The 22874-nt window shown below is 33.8% G+C and overlaps 1 protein-coding gene across 1 annotated transcript; it reads left to right on the forward strand.

Moving 5' to 3' along the window:
* The first annotated feature begins 20254 nt into the window (after positions 1-20254).
* LOC131078794 (major pollen allergen Bet v 1-D/H-like) lies at positions 20255-20906 on the forward strand. Its single transcript, XM_058016555.2, has 2 exons — positions 20255-20438; positions 20605-20906. The coding sequence occupies exons 1-2, from the start codon at positions 20255-20257 to the stop codon at positions 20904-20906; spliced, it is 486 nt and encodes a 161-aa protein (XP_057872538.2).
* The last annotated feature ends 1968 nt before the right edge of the window (positions 20907-22874 follow it).

Raw genomic sequence — 22874 nt, forward strand, 5'->3', positions numbered from 1 at the left:
CTACTCAATCACAAAAAGGAGTCACACTGACTACAAAATTGGATGATTAAATCCAATGACAATGTACTACTCAAAATAGCATCTATGATGCTTGATTCAGTACTAGTTTAAGCTCTGTCAAATACCTTTTCCATAAACCTTTCTTCGCTCTATTGTGCTCTTATTCGCTCATCAAAATTATTACATCAAAATGCATATACAAATATTCTATCTCATATTCCACTTGCATTAATTACCTATACATAATTCACATACCTATCACACTTACAAAATGACCTATAAGATCTCATACATATATGAGTCTTTACAATACATCATGTTGGCTATACAATATAATTACAATACAAAATAATATAATTTCCATGTCAGCTGGGGTGTCAGTAAGATCTTTTGTTGGTGTAGACTGGGTGTCGATGAGAATAATCTGGTTGTGTCAGTCAGTGCCGGTAGATGATGTTTGTTGCTGGTGTAAGATGTGAACCATGTTATCAGTTGGTTGCCATCAATGACAACATCAACTATTCTCATCTGAGTGTAGAATGCCAACAATCTCCCCCTTTGGCATTGATGGCAACACTCATGAGAAAAATCTAAAAACTGATATCCAAAAATGAAGTCCAAAAATGATCCAAAAATAGGAGTGCTCCCCCTGAGCAAATGATCTCTTATGTATATTTTTCTCCATACTACTACTCCCCCTTTGACATCAATGACAAAGGATGTAAAAAAGAATCAAAGAATTCAAAATTCTACCTCATAGCTTGTATCCAGTTATGTACAATTTGAAAGATATCCACCAAAATCAGATCAAGACTCTGCATGAATTTGGTGTTGTTAGAGATAATGGTTTCAGTCTGTTGGATCATACCGGTCAGATAATGCATCTATTGCTCCAGTGATCTTTCTCCTTGAATTGTTGCTTTAGAAAAATCAATCCGCTGAGTTATAAGCTTGTCAAAACTAGGACCAAGTTTGTTTTTCAGCTCAAATGCCTTCATTCTTATCCTTGCTTTTTCTTTTTCTAGTTTCTCAATCTTTTCCTCAAAAATTGTCATTTCTTCATCAAAAACTGAGGTAAGTTCTGAAGAACCTATCATATTGTCTGCTATATCATCAATCTTTTTTTGTGTTTTCTTTATCTCTTCCTTAATGTCTTCTACCAAGTTGTGAGGCTTGCATGCTTCCTTATACAATTCTTTATATTCCAAAATAGTGGAATTAAGTATCGGTAATAAAGAGTCAATATGCTCAGTACAATCCTTGATAGTCTTATCAAAGAATTCACTTTTCTTCTTATTCACCCTTTCCTTAACAGTCTCCTTATTTATTTTTATCTACAATTAGCATATTTGAAGCAATGAATTTGGACAATGTGTCCAATTTACCTAAAGATCCATCAATATGATCTATCTTACAAGCCGATGCAATCATTTTCAATATAGGTAATGTATCATCAATGGCCTTAAATTCTAAGGCATTGCAATCTGTGATCCTCTTTATTGAATCTAAAAGTACATCAGTCACATTTGTAGACCTGTAATCCATGGTGGAAGTGCTAGGCTCAACAATAACTTTCTTTTCTTTAGATACTTGTCCAATTGCCTTAACCACTTCTTCCTTGTTTCCATCATTAACACCGGTTCAACTATACTCTGTTCAGGTTCTTTCTTTGTCGGTTTCTCTACCTTCTGCTGATTTTCAACATTTATAGGTTCAGTTTGTGCTTTTACCTCTGCTTCTGCTTGTGCTTTTGTCGGGTTCTCAATGTTAGGCAGAGTAGCATCTGGGATGGTATCAGGTTTCTCAACTTCTGTTGGTATCTCAATGTTCTGAGAGTCAATAGTGTTGACCGGTGACTCAGAGATCTCAATATTTGTAGCATCAGCTACCTTAACCTCTACAGTCTCTTTGTCCATGACAATATTGAAGTCAAGTGTGTCCACATTCATGGTAAAAGGAACTTCAAATTCTGGATTAGTTTCATCTCTTGTTATTTCCTCTGCCTTCTCTTCCGGTTGACTGTCAATTTGTATCGGTGCCTCTGCAGTTATTGGCGGGGTGTCCTGTGCCGATGGAGGAAGGTTATCCTTAATCATTATATTAGGTACACTACCAAATTTACCTTTACCTTTATCCTTCTAATATACCTTTGCGAAAGACATCCATTTTATGTCTATCCCTTTCTTATTTCTTCTCTCTTTCCACAAAGAATATGTCCCACTTGTCTGCTGTCTCATCTGCAATTTCCTTAACTCGGCCTGCCATAAGGCTAACCTGCCAGTGACCACTTACAAAAACTGTTATGTTTGCCTCTAAGATTAAGTCATCAATTTCTTGTTTGGAATTAACATGAGGCACAACAAGTAGAGCCTCTACTTTCAATTTCTTATCTAATTCCATAACTGACATCCTTTTAGCCTCTAACCTCAAATACAAATCATTGGGTGGATCATCTACAACCTCAATGAGAACTTTCTTGTAGATATCAAGATGTAATATAATGCTTTCCTCTGTAGTGTTTTTATCAGCATCCTTGAAATAATGATAAAGTTTATTTACATTGCTAAGGTTATCTTCTTGTGTGATTTCATTTATCAATTCTTTTGGTGTAAGAGTATCTAGTGCCTTAGGTTCTGATTTTTTCTTAGGAGTTACCTTCTTCTTGGGACCACTAGGCTCTCTCACAACCTGTTTCTTCTTTCTTTGTGTCCTTGACTTCTTTGGAGATGGAGCAGGTGCTGGTGAAGGTTTTCTTTTCTTCCTTTCAACTCTTTTAAATTCAGTTGCTTTATCACTTTCTGTCTCAAAAGAAGTAACAATTGGGGAAACATGAGCTACCGGTGTCTGCTCTGATTGACTTTATTTCATACTAGCAGCAATACCGCCAAGAATCATCAACCCTTTTGTAACTTCCTTTACCATTTTAGAAGCATCTTTCATGAATTTGTCTTTTTTCTTTCTTTGCTTCATCATGGCTACATCACTTTCAATTGTTTCAACACTACCAAATATTTTCTCTAATGGTTCTGGTGGAGCATCTAGGAGCACTTTTGCATATGATTCCAAAATGTGAGAGTCCACCTCATATCCCATTTCAGCAATCCATATTGTTCTGGGTCTAACTGCTTCCATCCAGATTTCATCTCTCTTTACTACAAAGCATATTTGTTTATCATATTTATCTACGATGCTTTGGGAAATCCTTTCTCTCTGTTTCATTCTAGTTTGAAAATTCTTAAAGTAATCTTTGACCAACTCATCATTGTTAGCTCCCATACCGGTGATTGCCTCCTTTATCTGTTTTCCAACAGAAATATCATAGGCAAAATCCTTATGACCTATGCCGAGGATCTCCTTAGAAAAGTAAAGCATTAAACATACTAATAGATTTCCAAATTTGAATGTTCCTTTCTTGTCACCTTTTATCTTATCCAAATTTTCTAGCAATTCATCCTTCAACCATTCACAAATGTCAATATTTGCATTGTTTACAATCATCTCATGTGCACTATAAATGCATGAACTTGACACAGAATTCAACCTATTTGTGTGACCAACTTTATATCCAATTATCATGCTAGCAAATTGAACATTTTAATCCTTTATGTCATTAACCCTAAGTGACCGATTGTCATATGTAGCTCCAGTTAATCTCATAACTTCCTTGTTAGGGATTTTCTTCTTCTTGTTAGGTCTAGAACCAGTGGAGGGTAAACCAGTAACAACTCTAATAGCTTCCTTGGTAATCTTGAATACTGAGTCCAACCACATAAATTCTCTGTGAACCCTGCTAAGGACGTAGCAAACAGCTTCATCTAAGACTCTAGCATATGGAGGATGTCTATGAAACCTAAATCCTCAACTACCTTATGTTCCAGTTTCACTATCCCATCTTTGTCAGTAATTTCATTCATGTATATGTTCATCAAATATTCAGATCCTAAACTTTCTATGTTGCAATGTATGTATGCCCTAGGGTCTTCAGTGAACGCAACTCTCTTCGGGATTTTGGAAAATGCACCAATAGAATCATCTTGTTTTTCTATCTTGGGAATGATCTTAAAAATGGGCCTAGGTCACTTAATGTTTTCCACAATGGTAGGGTTTGCTACGAATTCAGGAAGAAAAGTTGAAGATGCCATTGCGAAGGATAAATACCTCTTAACTGTGAAATCCTTGAGTGCCCTGAAAAAGACTTTTGCTGATTCGCCTTTAGAATGCCTTTACTCAATTTTTCGCTCTCTTCAAATGCTTGGATGCTTGTTGAATTGAAATGAGAGGTTACAATGCCTTTATAACCAAAATTTTGACTTACAACCCCGGTGAAGTGAAAAACTCCACATATCTGTCGGTAAAGAAGATATATAACTTCTCTCCATCAACCAAGGGTAAATCCATGATTTTCAATTTGTTGCCTTACCCCTAAGGATTATTCCTTAGTTGGATGAAGAATCTCTTGCTGGTGCAGGATTACCCTGTTTTGTCGCTGTAGTGACAGATTCATCACCTCTCTGATCTCTCTTCCTCATCCATTGTTTTGAAAATTCTTGCTTGATTTCAGTCACCTTCTCTTTGCCTTTGTTATTAGATCCTTTATTGTTCGCCTGTATAGTCTTGCTTCTACAAAATTTTGCAATATGCCCAATCTTGTTACATGCATAACAAGTTACATTGTTTCTCTGAATAGCCTTTCCATAACCTTGACTGGTTTGAGTTCTGCATTGATTAGATAAATATCCAAATCTACCACAAACATAGCATTTCACATTCATTCTGTAATTGTCTGAGTTATGACCATTTTTATTGCATTTGGAACATTGATCGGTGGGTAAGTTTGTATTTTGATTATTCCTAAATCTGCATTGATTTGCTCTATGACCAAATTTGTTGCAATTAAAACATTTTCCATTAATTTTATAAGCATTAGGTTGCCTTACCGGTTTGCTGTGACCATGGTTGTTTATAGTCCCATAACTTTCTCCATGTTCAAATCCAAGTCCAACTGTTTCTCCATCAGGTTTCTGACTTTTCAGCATATCATCAAGATTATCTGAACTCTTCTTCAATTTGTCTTTGTATTCATTTGCAGTGACCAACTCACTTTCCAACGTGCTAACTTGTCTCAAAAGTTCCTCCTTGTCATGTTGTATGTGAATCAAATCAGTTTTGAGCATATCATTTTCATAACTAAGCCTTTGAGACTCATCTGATCTTTCATTTAGTCTTCTGGCCAAATCTTCCTCATTCCTCTTTCTATCTTCAATATCCTTGCATGGTTAAATCTTGCATCTCATTCTTAATGTTATTGTTCTCTAGTCTCAATTTGTCTGCAATATCTCTAAGAGTTTATTTTTCTTCATCATCTTGATTTTGCAATTGCACATGTAATTATTTTCTCTTATTCTTTGCTATAACTAGGTTATCTTGAAGTGCTTTGATAAATTCCCGGGCAGTTCTGAGTTCATCTTCCAGTTTGATATTCTTCAATTTTTCTGCATCAAAATCTTCAAGAGCTCCTTCCAACTGTTGTCTCAAGCTTTCCATTGATATTGGTTTCAAAATCTTCCTCAAGTTGTTAGGCTTCTGCAAATAGAGGACTAGGCTTTGATACCAATTGCTACATTATTGATAGTCCCAAAGACACTGAGAGGGGGGGGGGGAATCAATGTCTAACCGGTATATGAAATTTTTAAACTTGTTTGCAACTTTACAACCCAAATTAATGTACCGGTAAACAAGCAATAAAGCAATAAAGAGAAATAACAGTATAACCATCAATGCACACCATAACATAGATATTTTGGCGAGGAAACCCGGTAGGGGAAAAACCTCTATGGGATTTGTGACCCACAATATTTACTCACTGATCAATATGAATAAATATTACTGATACAATAGGGGCCTGCAATGCAAGAAGGCCAATAGCCTAGAGCTCACTACTCAATCACAAAAAGGAGTCACACTGACTACAAAATTGGATGATTAAATCCAATAACAATGTACTGATCAAAATAGCATCTACAATGCTTGATTCAATACCAGTTTAAGCTTTGTCAAATACCTCTGCCATAAACCTTTATTCGCTCTGCTCTGTTCTTATTCGCTCATCAAAATTATTACATCAAAATGCATATAGCTCTGTCAAATACCTCTGCCATAAACCTTTCTTCGCTCTGCTCTACTCTTATTCGCTCATCAAAGTTATTACACAAAATGCATATATAGATATTCGCTCTCATATTTCGCTTGCATTAATTACCTATACATAATTCACATACATATCACACTTACAAAATGACCTATAAGATCTCATACATATATGAGTCTTTACAATACATCATGTCGGCTATGCAATATAATTACAATACAAAAAAATATAATTTCCATGTCGGTTGGGGTGTCGGTAAGATCTTCTATTGGTGTTGACTGGGTGTCGGTGAGAATAATCTAGTTGTGCCTGTCGGTGCCGGTAGATGATGTTTGTTGCCGGTGTAAGCTGTGAACCATGTTATCAGTTGGTTGCCATCAATGACAACATCAACTATTCTCATCTGAGTGTAGAGTGCCAACACTATTTTGGTTGGATGAAAATCTTGCCTAAAGATAGTTGAAGTGTTGATAACCACCTCCAAAGGTGCTTGGTTGGAGTAGAAAATTTTCTTCACTTATAATCTCTCCTTGTTTTTTAACTGATTTTTTAGTTGATTTTTGGATATTTTTGCAAGATATTTTAGCATTTATGAAAAGAATACATAGCACCCATGAAGACAATGGCCATCCTAGTGCTAAACATTAAGTGTATGTTCTTTTGAGGATGTGTTCAAATCCCTGATGTTTTCACCAGTTTGGATACACATAAGACACACCAAGTAGACTCTTTATTCAAGGGTCATTGGCAATATCATAGCTCACTAGTCTCGATACTCCGTCAGCTCAAACAACCTTCTCACCCCATAGAGGGCGCCTGTTTTTTTGCCTTTTTTCCAGAAATTAACCCAAAGTGAACTGCTTCACAATTATGTAGTTATCTTGGGAGATATATGGTGAGTAATCTTGGGGGAAGATTCTTCCCCACCCTTGCACTATGATATTGCCAATGTATAGCAACTGACTTGGCTCAAAGCTTCTACTTCTATGGTTCGTAGTAAAGATTTCGTTCAGCGCGAAAAATGATAAACTCAATTAAGAGGCTTTCCAACCTTTAGAACAAAGTCTTTTTACATCACAAGGATACTAGGAGAAGGATATCAAATACACACTTCCGTTGGAGGGGATTTTCATCATCCTCCACATTTGATTATAGTGGGTTGGTAAACTTGGTGATAAAGTTGTTGTCCACTTGGGTCATACCCTTCTCACTAGCCCCCTCAAGGCTTCGGGATGGCAGGCCCTCTAAAGGATTTAATTTGCTTGAAAGTAAAGAAATCATGAAAAAGAGTGGGTTTGGCTTTTTGGTCACCCAATTAAGGGGAGAACATATACCTACCACTCAAGACAAGGCAAACAAAATTCTTTTTAACTTTAAAAGCAATGATTTTCTAGATCCTATTTGGAGATGTTGCTCCAATCAAACATGGTGTTTATTTTAGTCCCACATAGCAATTTGTTTTCTAACTAGGAAATGGAAATCCTGGTTAACGAAATGAAAGCATGTTGCTATAAAATAAATCGATTTGCAAAAATGGACAAGTTGATTGTTCTTTTTAACTTGCAAATAAAAGGTTGATTGTGAATTTTACCTTTTCAATAAATGAAAGACTTGTTCTTTTTTAAACCCAAATTTAGGTGTTTTACTACTATCTTTCCAAAATGAGAATTTTGAGATTATGGTTGTTTTTATCCATTGCAAGTGTGGTTCCTTTTAAACCCAAAGACAAGTTTGATTCATTTTAAAACACCCAAAATGAAGTGTGAAGTTTTTACCAAAAAGGAAAATGAGTTTCTTTTTATCCAAATTTGAAAAAAATAGAAAGAAATTGCAATCCTATTTTAACTCCTCCAACTTGCAAGAATTTGTTAGAGACCTGCAAACAAAGAAGTTAGTGAAAATTTTAGTCACTAGGTGGGCTAGACAAGCCTACTTCTCCAAGCGGATTACAATTTTTTCGCCTCTATGACAAATGCGCTAAAATAGAAAACAAATGCACTATGTCGTATTGTAAACGCGCTAAAACGTACTGCAAACGCACTAGAATACTGTGTGAATGTGATACTCTAACATGTACCAATAAAATGACAGACAGACAAACGTGCTAAACCAAAATGTGTATGTGCTAGTCTGTACTATAAACATGCTAGAACAGAGAATGAACACGCTATAGCGTACAAATGCGCTAAAAGAAGCTTCAAACTTTTATTGTCTGGACCTGCACAAAAACGTTATAATTTTGATAAAATTAGGGGTCAAGCCCCACAATGGGCACCAAAGATGTGTACTAGAAATGTGGGATCATCCTACAAATAGAAGAAAACACCTCAAACACACACATGAAACATTTCATTAGAGTTAGTAATCACAAAAACATGTTAGTGAACCAAAAACTCTAAAAATCGTTCCATGCTCCTCTATCCCTAAAGATACTTAAGATTCAAGGTGGCCCTCACTTGGAAGAGCACTTGATCTCTTGGATGTCAACCTAGAGAACGAGATTTAAATGATGATTCTAGGATCAAAATGAATGCAACTAAGATCCTAGTGAATGGTGAGATGATGATAGGAATGAAAGCTAAGGATGAAAGATGAAAAGCTAGTTATGATCAAGATGGTGGAGATGATATGAGGCTAAGTTAATTCCAAATTGAAGATTATGATGAGCTAATTAAGCTAGATGAAGATGAAAAATTATGTAATTGATATGCAATTTAGGCTAAATGATCTAAAACATAATGCAATTAAGCTAAATGCTATGATGCTAATGCTAGAAGACTTAGATGCTTGAAGATGACAAATGAGGTCCTTGATAACCTGCAAAATGACTATAATTTGGATGCATAAGATTGGGATCCTTGAATTGAAGAAATGAGCTTTATTTATAGGCAAAATAGAGAAATGGATGGTTGAGATTGAGTAATATCAACAAGGGCTAGGATTGAAAGTTATCAATCCATGGGAGAGACTCAATCCAATCCCAAGTTGCCATATGTCACCTTGAGAGGGCTTGAGAAGATGCTAAACAAGCATTAGATGCTAAGCAAGAAATTAGGGATAACCTCAAGGAGTGACATCATTGGATAATATCATTAACCAGGGAGGCATGCTATTACCCAAGAGGTAAACTCTTCTACAATATGGGAAAATGGTTAAAGGGACAACCATCATGGCTAAGGGGTGTGGGCTTGTAAGAGGCATTAAGTGTCTTTTGAAGAATTTGGAGGCTAACTTGCCCAAAGAGGAAAACCACTAGCGGTTTATGTAAGAGCCTTACATGTTTGGAAGACTCAACAAGTTAACTTGTTGAAATAGATAGTCTTAAATGCATTTTGAAGACTTTCTTTGAAATTTGGAGAAGTGACTCCCCAAAATTTAGGGAAAGGACATGATTAAGATGGGATTAGGAGGATGATTATGGAGGCAAGTGAGAGATGTAGGAGAATGAAAGTGGGTGAGGGAAAATAGGATTTTTAGTTAAATTAAAATGATTTAATTTAGCCAAAAGGGATGCAACTTGCATTTGTAGGATTTTGCAAGTTGGGGGGATTTACAAAAAATTTAAATTTATTTAAATGCAAAAGGGGATTTTAATTAAATTTACATTTCATTAAAATGGGAAAGGGGATAAATGGAGATTTTTAATTAAATGTGAATTTAATTAAATGGCTTAGATAGAAGAAGGGGAATATTAATCAAATCTTTAATTTTATTAATGACCAAAATAGAAGAAAAGGGGATATTAATTAAATGTAGATTTAATTAATAAGCCAATTGATAATGATTAAATGGATAGAATTAATTTAATTAGTTGTGCAAGTTTTAGGTGTATACACTAAATAATCCCCCTATTTTCAAAAAGATTGCCCTAAATTTCTAGACAAAGAAACTTGCAACAATATAGGATCATGTTTGAACCATAATCCATTTGAACAACCACTTTTGACATCAATGAAAAACTAACTCAGATTTCCAAAAATCTCCCCCCTTATCATTGATGGCAAAACAATAATCTTTGTAAAAAAATAATTCACTCAAACATCAAGAGTTCTCTCCCCCTTTGACATCAAAGACAAAGGGAACAACATGAAATACTGACATACTAATCATCATTCCTTGTATCACTTCTTTCTAGAAACCAACGAACGTGCCACATACTCAATTTCTGCCCCTTAGAGTAGCAATAGCATCAATCTAGGAGACAAAGAATAAGCCTTGAATCTCCCCCTGGACAAATGAGCCTCACCTATGCATCTAGTTGGATAAAGGAGGGGAAATAAACCCTAATTTCAGCCTGAGATACTCACAAGTATCCTTCACTAATGCTTTAGTAAAAATGTCTGCAACTTGTTCTTTTTAAAAAATATACTCTAATATGACTTCCTTTTCTGCAACCTTCTCTCTTAAGAAATGATATTACATTGAGATATGTTTAGTTCTTGAATGCATTACCAGATTCTTTGAAATATTTATAGCACTAATTTTATCACACGTAATCGGAATAGCTTCATCATATACTACTTTGATATCTTTATAAGTTTGTTTCATCCACATAACTTGAGAACAAAAAGATGTTGTTGCAATGTATTTTTCTTCTGTAGTAGATAAGGACATTGATTCTTGCTTCTTACTTAACTAAGAAACCAACCTGTCTCCCCCCAAAATAGTACCTCCACTTGTACTTTTCCTATCATTAATACTTACGACCCAATCAACATATGTGTATAATTTCAGTGTAAGTCTCCACTCCTTATACCAAAGACCAAAATTCAGAGTCCCTTTTAAGTACCTAAAAATCCTCTTTACTACTTTCTCATTTGAATACTTCGAACTAGCCTAAAATGTTGCAACTAAACAAACGGTCTGCGTGATATATGATCTAGAGGTAGTTAAGTATAACAATCCTTCAATCATGGATTTGTACTTCTAATCAACTTACGAAGATTCGTCATCTTTGCTCAATTTACAACCAATAACCAAAGGGGTTGCAAACGATTTATAGTTCTCCATTTCAAACTTCTTTAGCATCTATTTGACATATTAGGCTTGAGAAATGAAAATTCCATCTTCTATTTATGTAACTTATAAACCAAGAAAGAATGACAACTCACCAATCATTGAAATTTTAAATTCCTTTTGCATCTCTTCTACAAACTCCTTACATAGATCATTACTTCCTCCAAATTTAATATCATCAACATAGACAACAACAATTAGTAGCTTGTTACCTTTAACTTTAAAGTAAAGATTGCTATCAGTGGTACCTTTTCTAAAATTTTGTTATAATAGATATCTATCTAATCTAGCATACCAAGCCCTAGGTGCTTGTTTGAGTCCATATAATGTCTCCTTTAATCTACAAATGATATCCAAATCTTTTGACAATTTGAATCCATTCGACTATTTAATATATACCTCTTCTTCAATTTCTCCATTTAGAAAAGTTGACTTGACATCCATCTGATATACCTTAAAGGTCTTATAAGAAGAAAAAGAAAGAAACATTCATGTAGCTTCCATCCTAGCTACTGGAACAAAAGTTTCCTCAAAATCAATATCTTCAACTTGTGAATAGCCTTTACATACCAATCTTTCCTTATTTTGTGTATCTTGCCCTTGTTCATTTAGCTTGTTCCAAAACACCCACTTAGTTCTTATCACATTTTTGTCCATCAGTCTGGATACCGGTTCCCATGTATTATTCTTCAGTATTTGATTGAGTTCTTCTCCCATTGCCTTTACCCAACTCTCTTCTCTACTTGCTTCCTCGTAAGATTTAGGTTCCACCAATGAAAAAAAACTATAATTTACTTGCTCACTTGCTTCTGCAACTCCTCTTCTTATCTGAACACCTTTTTTTTGTCTCTAAAAATATCATCTTCTAAATTATTCTTTCACACATATATGGCTAGAGTTTTAGCTACTTTCTCAAGTTCTTCTTCTTCTCCTTCATTTGTCTCTTTCTTATTGTTGTCTTTCAAATCAGTCTTCTCTTCTACAACAATCGAGATAATCTCGAATTCAGTCTCTAATTCAAGTTCGTGGGTAGACTAACCCCATTCTTCACATACTTTCACATTTGCACTTTCTATTATCTTGTTTAGTCTCTTGTTGTAAAACCGACAGGCCTTGTTGTTTCTAGCATATCCCAAAAATATTATTTCATTTGCTCTAGTATCAAACTTTCGTAGATCATCTTCATCTCTCTTGATATAGCACTTACTTCCAAAGTTTCTGAAATATTTCATAGTAGGAGGTCTTCCATTCCACAACTCGTAAGGTGTCTTACTATGATTTACTCTTATTTGTACCATGTTAAGAATGTAAACTGCAGTATGCATAACTTCTTTCCAATACACATTAGCCAAGTTAACATCTTTCAACCTAGTTCTAGCCATTTGAATAATAGTCCTACTCTTTCTTTCTACAAATCCATTCTATCGAGAGGTTCTTGGGGTAGAAAAAGGCCTTCTAATTCCATGTTTTTCACAAAGGCTATAAAATTCATTTGAAGTAAATTATCCTCCTCTATCAGATTAAAACACTTGATTTTAGTATCTACTTGATTTTCAACCATTGTTTTGAACGCATTAAACCTTTTAAAAGCTTTAGATTTTAATTTTAAGAATGTAACCCATGTCATCATAGAGTAATCATCAATAAGTAACATAAAATTCCTTTCTCCATTGAGTTCTTTTGTCCTTGTAAGTCCACAAAGATCTATGTGAATCAGCTCCAAGGCATTAGAAGTGTAATATTCCTTGTTCTTGAATCTCGTCTTTGTTTATTTTCCTAGTGGACATTCCCTGCACACAACGTCAATAAGCTCGATATTTTTTTGTAAACCTCTCACAACTTTAGTAGTATTGATCTTGACAAAGTTATCAAAATTGACATGTCCCATCCTTTCGTGCACAACCAACATTCACTGCTTTGTGCTAGCAAACACCTGCTTCCACTTTCATCCTTTATTTAATAAAAAATTCCACTTGTTCTAATACCTTCTACGACCAATCTTCCAAATTTTTCTTTTCTAATCACACATCCATACTTACTAAATAAGACTTCAAACCCTTATTGCACATCTGGCTAACACTCAATAAACTATTTCTTAGACCTTCAACATAATAAAAATCATAAGTTATATGATTACCATTAATTATGATACTCCCTATCCCACAAATAGGTGCAACTTCCTTTCCTACAAATTAAATTGATCCTCCATCATACTTCTTAAGTTTAATGCACTTCTCTTGATCACCAGTCATATGGTTTGAGCATCTGGAGTTAATGATCCAAGCTCTTGGTTCTACTTTGGCATGCAATGCAACCTTTTCTTTTATTGAATTCTTGTTACCTTGTGGTCTTTTATACATACCCTTATTATTTTCTTCTATAGTCAGAAATAGAAATTTTTCATTCGAGTCGTCACCATCTTCATCCTCAGATGAATGTGTCTCCATAGAACATAGGCTTCTTTTTCCTTTATCTTATCATTGATCTTTTTCTTCGAGTCATATCTTTTGTATCTACTCTTCTTCTTATCATCATCAGATCTTTTGTAGTCTTATACATATATTTTTAGAAGTATAATAACCAATTCTACCACAATTAATGTATTTCAGGGGTGACTTACCTTTGTACATTCCATTTCCTCTCTTCAGTCTTCTTACAAAGTTTGCTTCAATATCATTCATGTTTTCACTTGCTTCCCGTTCATCTTTAGTCAACTTTGAAACATTAGATGCAACCTCTTTTCTTTCCCTTTTAATATATTTCATCTTTGATATTTTGTAGGCAAATAATAATCCAAGGTGTTGATCAGTTGTATACTTATCTATATCATGACATTATTCTATCACACACTTCTTAGGCTTGTAGGGTTTGGGTAGAGTCAACACAATCTTTCTCACTACATCACCTTCTTCTATCTTTCCACCAACACCTCTGATAGCATTCACAATCTCATTTACCTTGTGTATTTAATTTTCAACACCTTCATCATCAACCATCTTCAGACATTCATAGATTTGTTTTAGATTCATTAACCTAGTTTGCTTTATCTTTGGATCTCCTTTACATCCTTGACTTAACTTTTTCTAGACTTCTTTGGCTTCTCTGAATTCACTAACATTACTGAATACTGCATCACTTAAAAAACCAATAATTATGGTTCTATCCTTTGCATTATTCTCATGATTATTAAGTTCATCCATATTCTAAGGTCCATTCAATTGAGCCGTCTATTAAGAATTGACAATCGCTTAGATTCCATTCATTAGAGTTTCCAAATAAGATTCCATCATCTCCTTCCAATAAGAAAAATTTGTGTCATCGAACCTGGGTGCTTTGAAATCAAGTTCCTACTCCATTTTGAATCTACCTCAAGTAGTTAAGCTCTCCAAAGAGAAACCTTTCTTTGATACCAATTGAAAAACCCACGACAAAACTAGGAGGGGGTGAATCAGTCCAAATCTTCAAAATAGGTAAATTATTAACAATATTTAACCATTCTACAACAAAACTGAAAAAGAATCAACCATCAACACATGAACACCATATTTACATGGAAAACCCATTCATGGAAAAAACATGGTGATAATCACGCTTGCAATATAAATAAAATGATTACAATATTTTAGGCTCATTGCCAAGGAGCGGAATCCACCTGATAAACTTGCAAGACTAAGGCACACTACCTTAGAGCATGATACATGGACTCGCACAACTAAGGCACACTGCATTAGGGCAATATACAAAGTGTTGCCAAAAGACCCATTGTCATTCAATAACAAAAGAAATACAAAAACTGATATAAGAAGAATCTCCTGATAATGAAATTGAACTTCAACCTCTGTGTCAAGTGACCAACATTATGGCAAACATCTTTGACAACCACCACTATCTCAGCACACTGTCTTAGCACACTATCTCACTGAATGCGTCACCTTCAAATCTCTTCACAAACTAAATTTCACACATTCGTAGTCTCAAATCAACTTGCATATCATTCACATTTTTTTCTCATCATCACACTTTATCTCGTACACAACTCATACATTCACACCTTAAATATAAGTTAGATTGTCAAAAACCTAATTGAGGGTCGACCACAATCAGAATAAATAATATTGCACTAAGTAAGCCACTTGGACAAAAAATACTCAAAGCAGTCCACTCCAAGAGAAAGACGAGACCCAAAAACATCACAAATACATCCTTCCAAGTTGAATCCAACTAACCACACGTGCTAACAAATCCTTTAGAGTCACCACCAAACATAACATGTAGATAAGCAATAAAAATTAGCAATTAGTCAGTCAAAAGACATCTCCCAATGTAAATTACCTAACATGGATCTCCACACACCATGGTGAGACCCACAAAAATATTCTAACTCAACCTCCAATGCATATCTGGACCAAAAGGTATGATCCTAACATGATAATCCAACTAGACAAATTGAACCATAACACAATTGAATATACCAAGTGCAAACAACATAACTCACTTGCAAAATGAAACATCACCCTAAGAAATAAACTAAATCACTACACGAACATGTCCACTAAACCACAACACAAGATCCAACATATCCAGATGCCACCGAGAACTTTTTGGACTAGTCTAATAGACACCTTTACTATTAGAGAACAATAATGCTAACAAACTTTTGCAATCCACAAATAGAAAAACTAGTCAATCCAACATCCATAGAGCATAATCTTTACCATCTAGCTAAATGCAAAGCATTCTAGCATTGGGACATTAAATACTATTTCTTGCATACATCAAGTGCTCTTTCCTACATATTGAACTTTCCACAACTATAACTTCACCAATACCAATGCATCAAACTCGACAACAACACCAAAAACAAGACAAAGAAATATGCAACAATATAGGCTCATATCTAGACCAGACTCCATCCAGACAACCAATTTTGATATCAGTGACAACCTAACTCAAATTTCCAACAATCATATATGTCATGAATACAATCATATTCAAACGAGATGTCCTAGAGACAACCATACAATTAAATCAGCTAAAGCTTCATCTCGTCCTACTTCTAAGGGTGATAAAGGGAAAGCTCCTATGACTAAGGGTGCAACTAATAAGAAGGATTTCATTAGTGTAAAGTCTCATAACAAGGGCAAGGGGAAAAAGAGGTCCCTCAACGATAATCAAGAAAATATGATCTATAGCCATTTTGATATCTTAAATAATTTGGCTCCGAAGAAGTGATTCCATTAGGTTTGCATATTGATGAACCTAGATCCTATCTAAAGGAAGCTATTTTAGCAAATGATTGTGATTCTTGGCAACAAGCCATGCTAGAGGAGATGATAGTATTAGAATCATGTGGTACAAGGGATCTTGTTCATTTACCCAAAGGAAGAAAAACCATTGGTTGTAAATGAGTTTACAAAAAGAAATTTGGAGCAGACGTTTCATTGGAAACGTAGAAAGCTAGAATGGAAACTAAGGGCTACTCCTAGAGAGGGGGAGTTGATTTTGGTGAGATTTTCTCTCTTGTTACTAAATTATCCTCTATTAGATTGCTTTTATCCATTGTTGTTGCTAATTATTTTGAGATTGAGCAAATAAATGTAAAAACAATTATTTTTTTCATGGAGACTTGGAAGAAGAAATTTAAATGTAACATCCTAAAGGATTTGAGATAAAAGGAAAGGAACACATGGTTTGCAGGTTAAAACAATCTCTTTGTGGTTTAAAACAGTATCCCCAAATATGGTATCAAAAATTTGATTCATTTGTCATAAAATTGGGTTTTGTTAGAAGTGAAGATCATTGCGTATACATTAAATATATTGATGATTGTATTTTAATCATTGTCTTGTATGTCGGTGATATGCTACTTATCAACAATTTTAAGGAAATGATTAGTGAGATAAAAGCTCAACTTTTAGGTGCATTTGGTATGAAGGATTTGGGAGGTGCAATGTATAAACTCCAATATGAAAACCAAAAGAGAACAAGTGAACATAAAGCTTTGTTTATTGTAGAGTAAGTATGTTAGCACTATTTTGAATAGATTTAGTATGCAAGATAGTTAACAAGTAAGAATTCTTTTACAAGTTGGCAGTAAGCTTCCATTAAATATGATTCCTAAGAATGATGATGATTTAGAGGATATGTCTAATATCCTTATGCTAGTGTTTTATGAAGTTTAATATGTTCAATGGTTTGCACTAGACTAGGTATTGCACAAGCAGTGGGAGTTTTAAGTAGGTTTATGTCTCAATGGGCTAGTAGAGAACATTGGAATCATGTTAACATGGTGTTTATATATTTGCAAGGAACTTCTAATTATTGTTTAGAATATTATGGGACTAATAGTGTGGATAAGACATTGGACATACATCGATTTGTTGATGTAGATTGGTGGGTGACTTAGATAGTTGAACGTCCACAAGTGGGTACATATGCTTACTTTGTTTGGGGAAGTAGTAAGTTAGATGAGTAAGAGACAACCTATGATTGATTTATCCACTATTGAAGCAGAGGACGTGGTTGCTACCCATGTTTCTAAGGAGGCGGTATGGTTATATAGGTTGTGTGTAGGTATTGGTTTTGATTATAGGACAAGTTAGATTGGTTGTGATAGTCAAAGTGTAATTCATTTAGCTAAGAATCATATGTATCGTGCACAAACTAAGCATGTGGATGTACAATACTATTTTGTTCATGAGTTGATTGCAGATTGACAAATTGAGTTGAGGAAAATTGACACTCAGGAGAATGGTGCATATTATCTCACTAAACCTATGAGTGCAAAAAAAATTATTTGGTGTAGAAAGGCCACAAGCCTTGTTTCTTGTTCCTAGTCAATTCTATAATGATGTGATTCCCCTGGCTCTTGCAAGGTATTCGACAAGTGGGAGAATGTTGAGAATCAAGGTATCTCAACCTTAGCAATTCCAAATTATGTATTTTTTTATTATTTTATGTTTTCCCATGGTTATTTGGCATTAATTTAATAGAATAATTATGCTCCACATAAGGGGTGTGGTTTTTAATAGTTGGCACTTTTGTCACATGTCGATGCCTTAAAAATTAAAGTGTTTTGTTGTTAAAAGATGGTCATCAAGTGGTATAACATGGAAGGCCTATTTTAGGGATGTTGTAGTGGATTCTATAACAACTGTAAGGGCTAAAATTGGGGTGAATCATTTTGGACATGAGAATCGGTTATTATAACACGCATATGAGCATCCTTACATTTGTTATTAATAGTTTATGACACATGTAAGAGTATCTCCTATATCTGGGGGATTCTTATGACAACTTGTAAGAAAGTGTAAATGTCATGTACGAGGCTATGATTGGCATGTAGGGTTCATATGGATTTTTACCATGGTTTTTTAGAGCCTTATTTTGGCCCATGATAATTTTTGATGGTGGTATTTTGAGCCCCCAGAGGTCTATATATTAAGGGGATGAGTTGGAGACAATAAGTTTTTTACAAGTACACAGATGTTGCCAAATTGAAGCAAGATTGAGGAAATATTTTTGTATTGTAATCTGTTTTAATAGTAATATATATTTGCCCTCTTTTCTTAGTGGATTTATTTTCATGAAAGGGTTTCTCCACATAATCATAGTGAACTATGTGTTCGATTTTATATGGTGTTATCTTGTTGTTGTTATAGCTGATTTTATTTTTATTAAATATACATTGTTAGATCTGATTTATGCCCTCTTTTCTTGGTGGATTTATTTTCATGAAAGGGTTTCTCCACATAATCATAGTGTTATGTGTTCGATTTTATATGGTGTTATCTTGTTGTTGTTATAGCTGATTTTATTTTTATTAGATATACATTGTTAGATCTGATTTACAATTTGATTTGAAACTTCCATTATTGTTGTCCACCTCTTATTTTCTAACACCTATGGCTCTTATATCAGTTGATGAGAATAAAACCTAAATCACAACACACAGATACTATATATTTGTTGCCAAAAATTTGGTAATATGCTAAAAAGCAAGCAAATAAACAAACTATGGAGATTGTCGAATACAAATAATAATTTTTTGTTAATTACTAAAAGACATTTACAAAATCTTTCATACTTATATTACAATTTGATTACAAATGTTTTTCATTAATCTTTTATGCTATTTTATTTGGAGTTGTGCATAGTTCTCACTCGCTAGAACTGCTTGTTGTTGCACTATTCTCTCTGCACTATCTTGTCCACAAACATTGCTTTTTGTTGCAATATTTTTTTTTCTAGTAAAAAATCTAGTTGTTATTCACACACTCTAATTATTGCATGTTTCATTTTTCTTTTTTTCTTTTTGTTCCTTGCTATTCAAATTTCAAACTCACCTAACTAATAATTTTTTCCCCAATGTAAACAATTGTTCAAAAAAAATATCCTTACTAGGTGTCAAAGATAGAGCCTCTAAAATTCAATGTTGGTTGGTGGCTGTAGGAAGAATGGTAGAAGATTCAAGAAATCTTGGTTAGGAGTGACAATGAGTTTCTTGACACAAAATTAGAGTATTTCCAGTTCATTCTCAATCTATAATAGTTATAGTTAAAAATAAACAATTTATTTCTAGAAAATAAAGATAAATATAATTAAATTAAAGTTTATTTTAAATTGTCTTATCTTTAAGAATTAGTTATCAGTGAAAAAGTTATATATACTCCAAATAGATTAAATTGTAAAGAATGGTTCGATAAAAACCAGTTTAGAAGGAGATAGATGTTTGTTTGCAAACGGAAAAACAGAGATTTCTTTTAATAAAAACATATCCTTTCGCTGCAACAACGCGGAGAATAACCTGTTCCATCTCCTACCATTACGAAGAAGAATAGTTAATTTTAAGTGAGTTTGATAAGATATTTGAATTGAATCACGTTAGCAGTTATTAAGTGATTATGGTGCAATTAATCTTGTTTGAATATGTACATGGTGCTGGAAATAAGGATTGATTCTCCTTTTTTGATGATTTTCAGAGATATGGCCTCACCTGTATAAATGGGAATGCTCTCATCCCATTTCACACAACATACAAGGAAAAAAAGGAGAAGAATTTTTAGTATAGTTTTGGGTAAGAAAGAAAAGATGGTGGCTGGAAGTACAGCAGTGGAAATAGTGAGTGCAGTGGAGGCCAAGAGGCTGTGGAATGCAGTAGTGAAGAATGCACAGACCCTCTTCCCAAAGGCTGCCCCACAAGTGTTTTCAAGCATCACCACTCTTAGTGGCAATGGAGGAGTTGGCACCATCAACCAAGTAAACTTTACCCCTGGTAATCATGTTACAAATTTATGATTTCATCATCTGTATGAATTTTTTTTTTCGAAATGAATTTGGATATATAGATGTTAACATCTTTGTCTTTATATAACAGACTATCACATTTTGAATAAGAATACATCTAAATCACTAGTCGTCGCCTTATGTGCATGGCTCAGGGAACAATGAGTTTAGCTTTGTGAAAGAGAGAGTGGATGAAATGGATGAAGACAAGATGGTTTACACAGTGAGTCAGCTTGAGGGAGGAATGGTGGGCAAGACATTCTGCTCTGTGAAATCTGAGCTCAAATTCAGGGCTAACACAGAGGGAGGATGTGTGATTACATGGACAAGTTACTTTGACACCCTTCCTTCTGTCAATCCTGATCAGACTAAAGCTGAGAAGGTTAAGACCTCCATTGTAGCATTGTTCAAGAAGGTTGATGAATACCTTGTCTCTAATCCCACCTTATATTCTTAGGGTTGCTTAATAATATTGAAAATGGCAACATCATCCATCTTTGTCTCAGCTCATCTCACCTGCTATAATAATGCTGATGTCACTTCTGAGCTCTAAAACTGGCAATGAAATTCAGCTATTTTTTTTGCTGTTGTTTTTCTTGGTTTCAAAACACAGTTTTTAATTTTTCAAGGTGCATTTGTTCTGCCTCTATATGGTATATTGTAGAAAAAAAAATTGTTTGAACACAACCTCAAGTAATTTTTAATTTAAAAAAAAATTGTAATGTTTTTTTTTTTTAAATCTATAAGTAGTAGGATATTTTTTAAAGCATGTCTTCTAAAATATGTAATAATGTTCATGTTTAATTATTGTAATGATGAAAGTTGTTTATTTATTCTTGTTGTCTTATGTTTTATAAAAATCGTTTAATTATTGTAATGACAAAAATTGTATATTTATTCTTATTGTCTTATGTTTTATATATATTTTGATTTGAGTCTTTTTTATATATAATGACAACTTTTTAAGTGGTATATTTTAATGTGAAATTTGGTTCATGACTTTATTAGCTTGATCCACTATCACTCATCCTTGAGAACTAGTTTCAATCTCTAGATCTTCCATTTACCATAATAACTTAGATTTGCGAGTGAGAAATTGATCTAAATCACCTCAATATATGTGAATTCTACCTTGAACTTTAATATTTCAAAATTCAAATTAAACCCGTTATTGACTCTTAAACTAATCATTGTGAGCTGATCTAATGCATGTTCGATATGCGGATTTATGTTCTATGTGGTTATATATATGCACATTCATTGTCTACTTTGAGATCATTAAAAGATTTTAAAAAAATTGCATAGACGATTTATGAAATTCATTTGTAAGAACACTATCAAAGTATACATGATCACTTACATTATCTTAAGTATTCTTGCATGCTTTCCCTCTATCTTCAACCATTAAATTAGTTTGCCTAGGGTCTTGACCAAAGGAGAATATGTCCGTCCCTATCAAATAAAAAAAACAATTTACATAGACTTCACATCACATCAAACATAGGTACAATATGTTGAGGCACCATAGTTATATTCCCCCTTTGTTTGTTAATTCATTTTTCAAAGTTCTAGTTTTAATTCTACATGTCAAATCATTTTCATAGAATAGATTTGAACTAAAATAAAGTGCAAATGATTTGCAGATTCTAAGATTTGTAATTAGAAAAAGAATTTTCTAATAAAACAATGAAGCAATTTCTAACAAGTTTAAAAAAAAGAAAAAAACTTAAACTCATTAAGAAATAGGATATTTTTCTAAGGAATTTTCCATAAATAATGTAAAATTGTGCATGCTTAATCATTGTAATGGTGAAAATTGTATATCTATTCTTTTTGTCTTATGTATTGCATTTATTTTGATTTGAGAGACTTTTTTATATAATGATAAGTTTATAAGCAATATCTTTTAATGTGTAATTAGGTCTATGATTTTATTAGGTTGATCTCAATATCATTCATCCTTTCATACTCGTTTAAATCCCTGGATCTTTCATTTACCATTGTAGCTTAGATTTGCAAGTGAGAAATTGATCAAAATCAGTTATATGATTACCTTGAACTTTCTAATTTCAAAATTAAAATTAAAATGCTTACCTGCCTTTGCACTTGTCTTGTAACTTGATCTAGTGCATGTTTGATGTGTGGATTTGTGTGCTATGTTGCATATAAAGATATTCATCACATAGTTTGATATCAATAGAGGATCAGAAAAAATATTGTCATAGAACATTCATGATATATTTGTAACAACATTGCAGAAGTATACATGATCACAAATATCATTTTAGGCATCCTTTCGAGCTCGACTTACATCAATAATTAAACTAGTTTTCCTAAGGCCTTGACTAAAGGAGAATATATCCTTCCGTATCAACTTAACAAATAGAATTCACACCACATCAAACATAGGTACAATGAGTTCACG

The sequence above is a fragment of the Cryptomeria japonica genome, chromosome 2 (assembly GCF_030272615.1).
Source record: "Cryptomeria japonica chromosome 2, Sugi_1.0, whole genome shotgun sequence".
Taxonomy (NCBI): domain Eukaryota; kingdom Viridiplantae; phylum Streptophyta; class Pinopsida; order Cupressales; family Cupressaceae; genus Cryptomeria; species Cryptomeria japonica.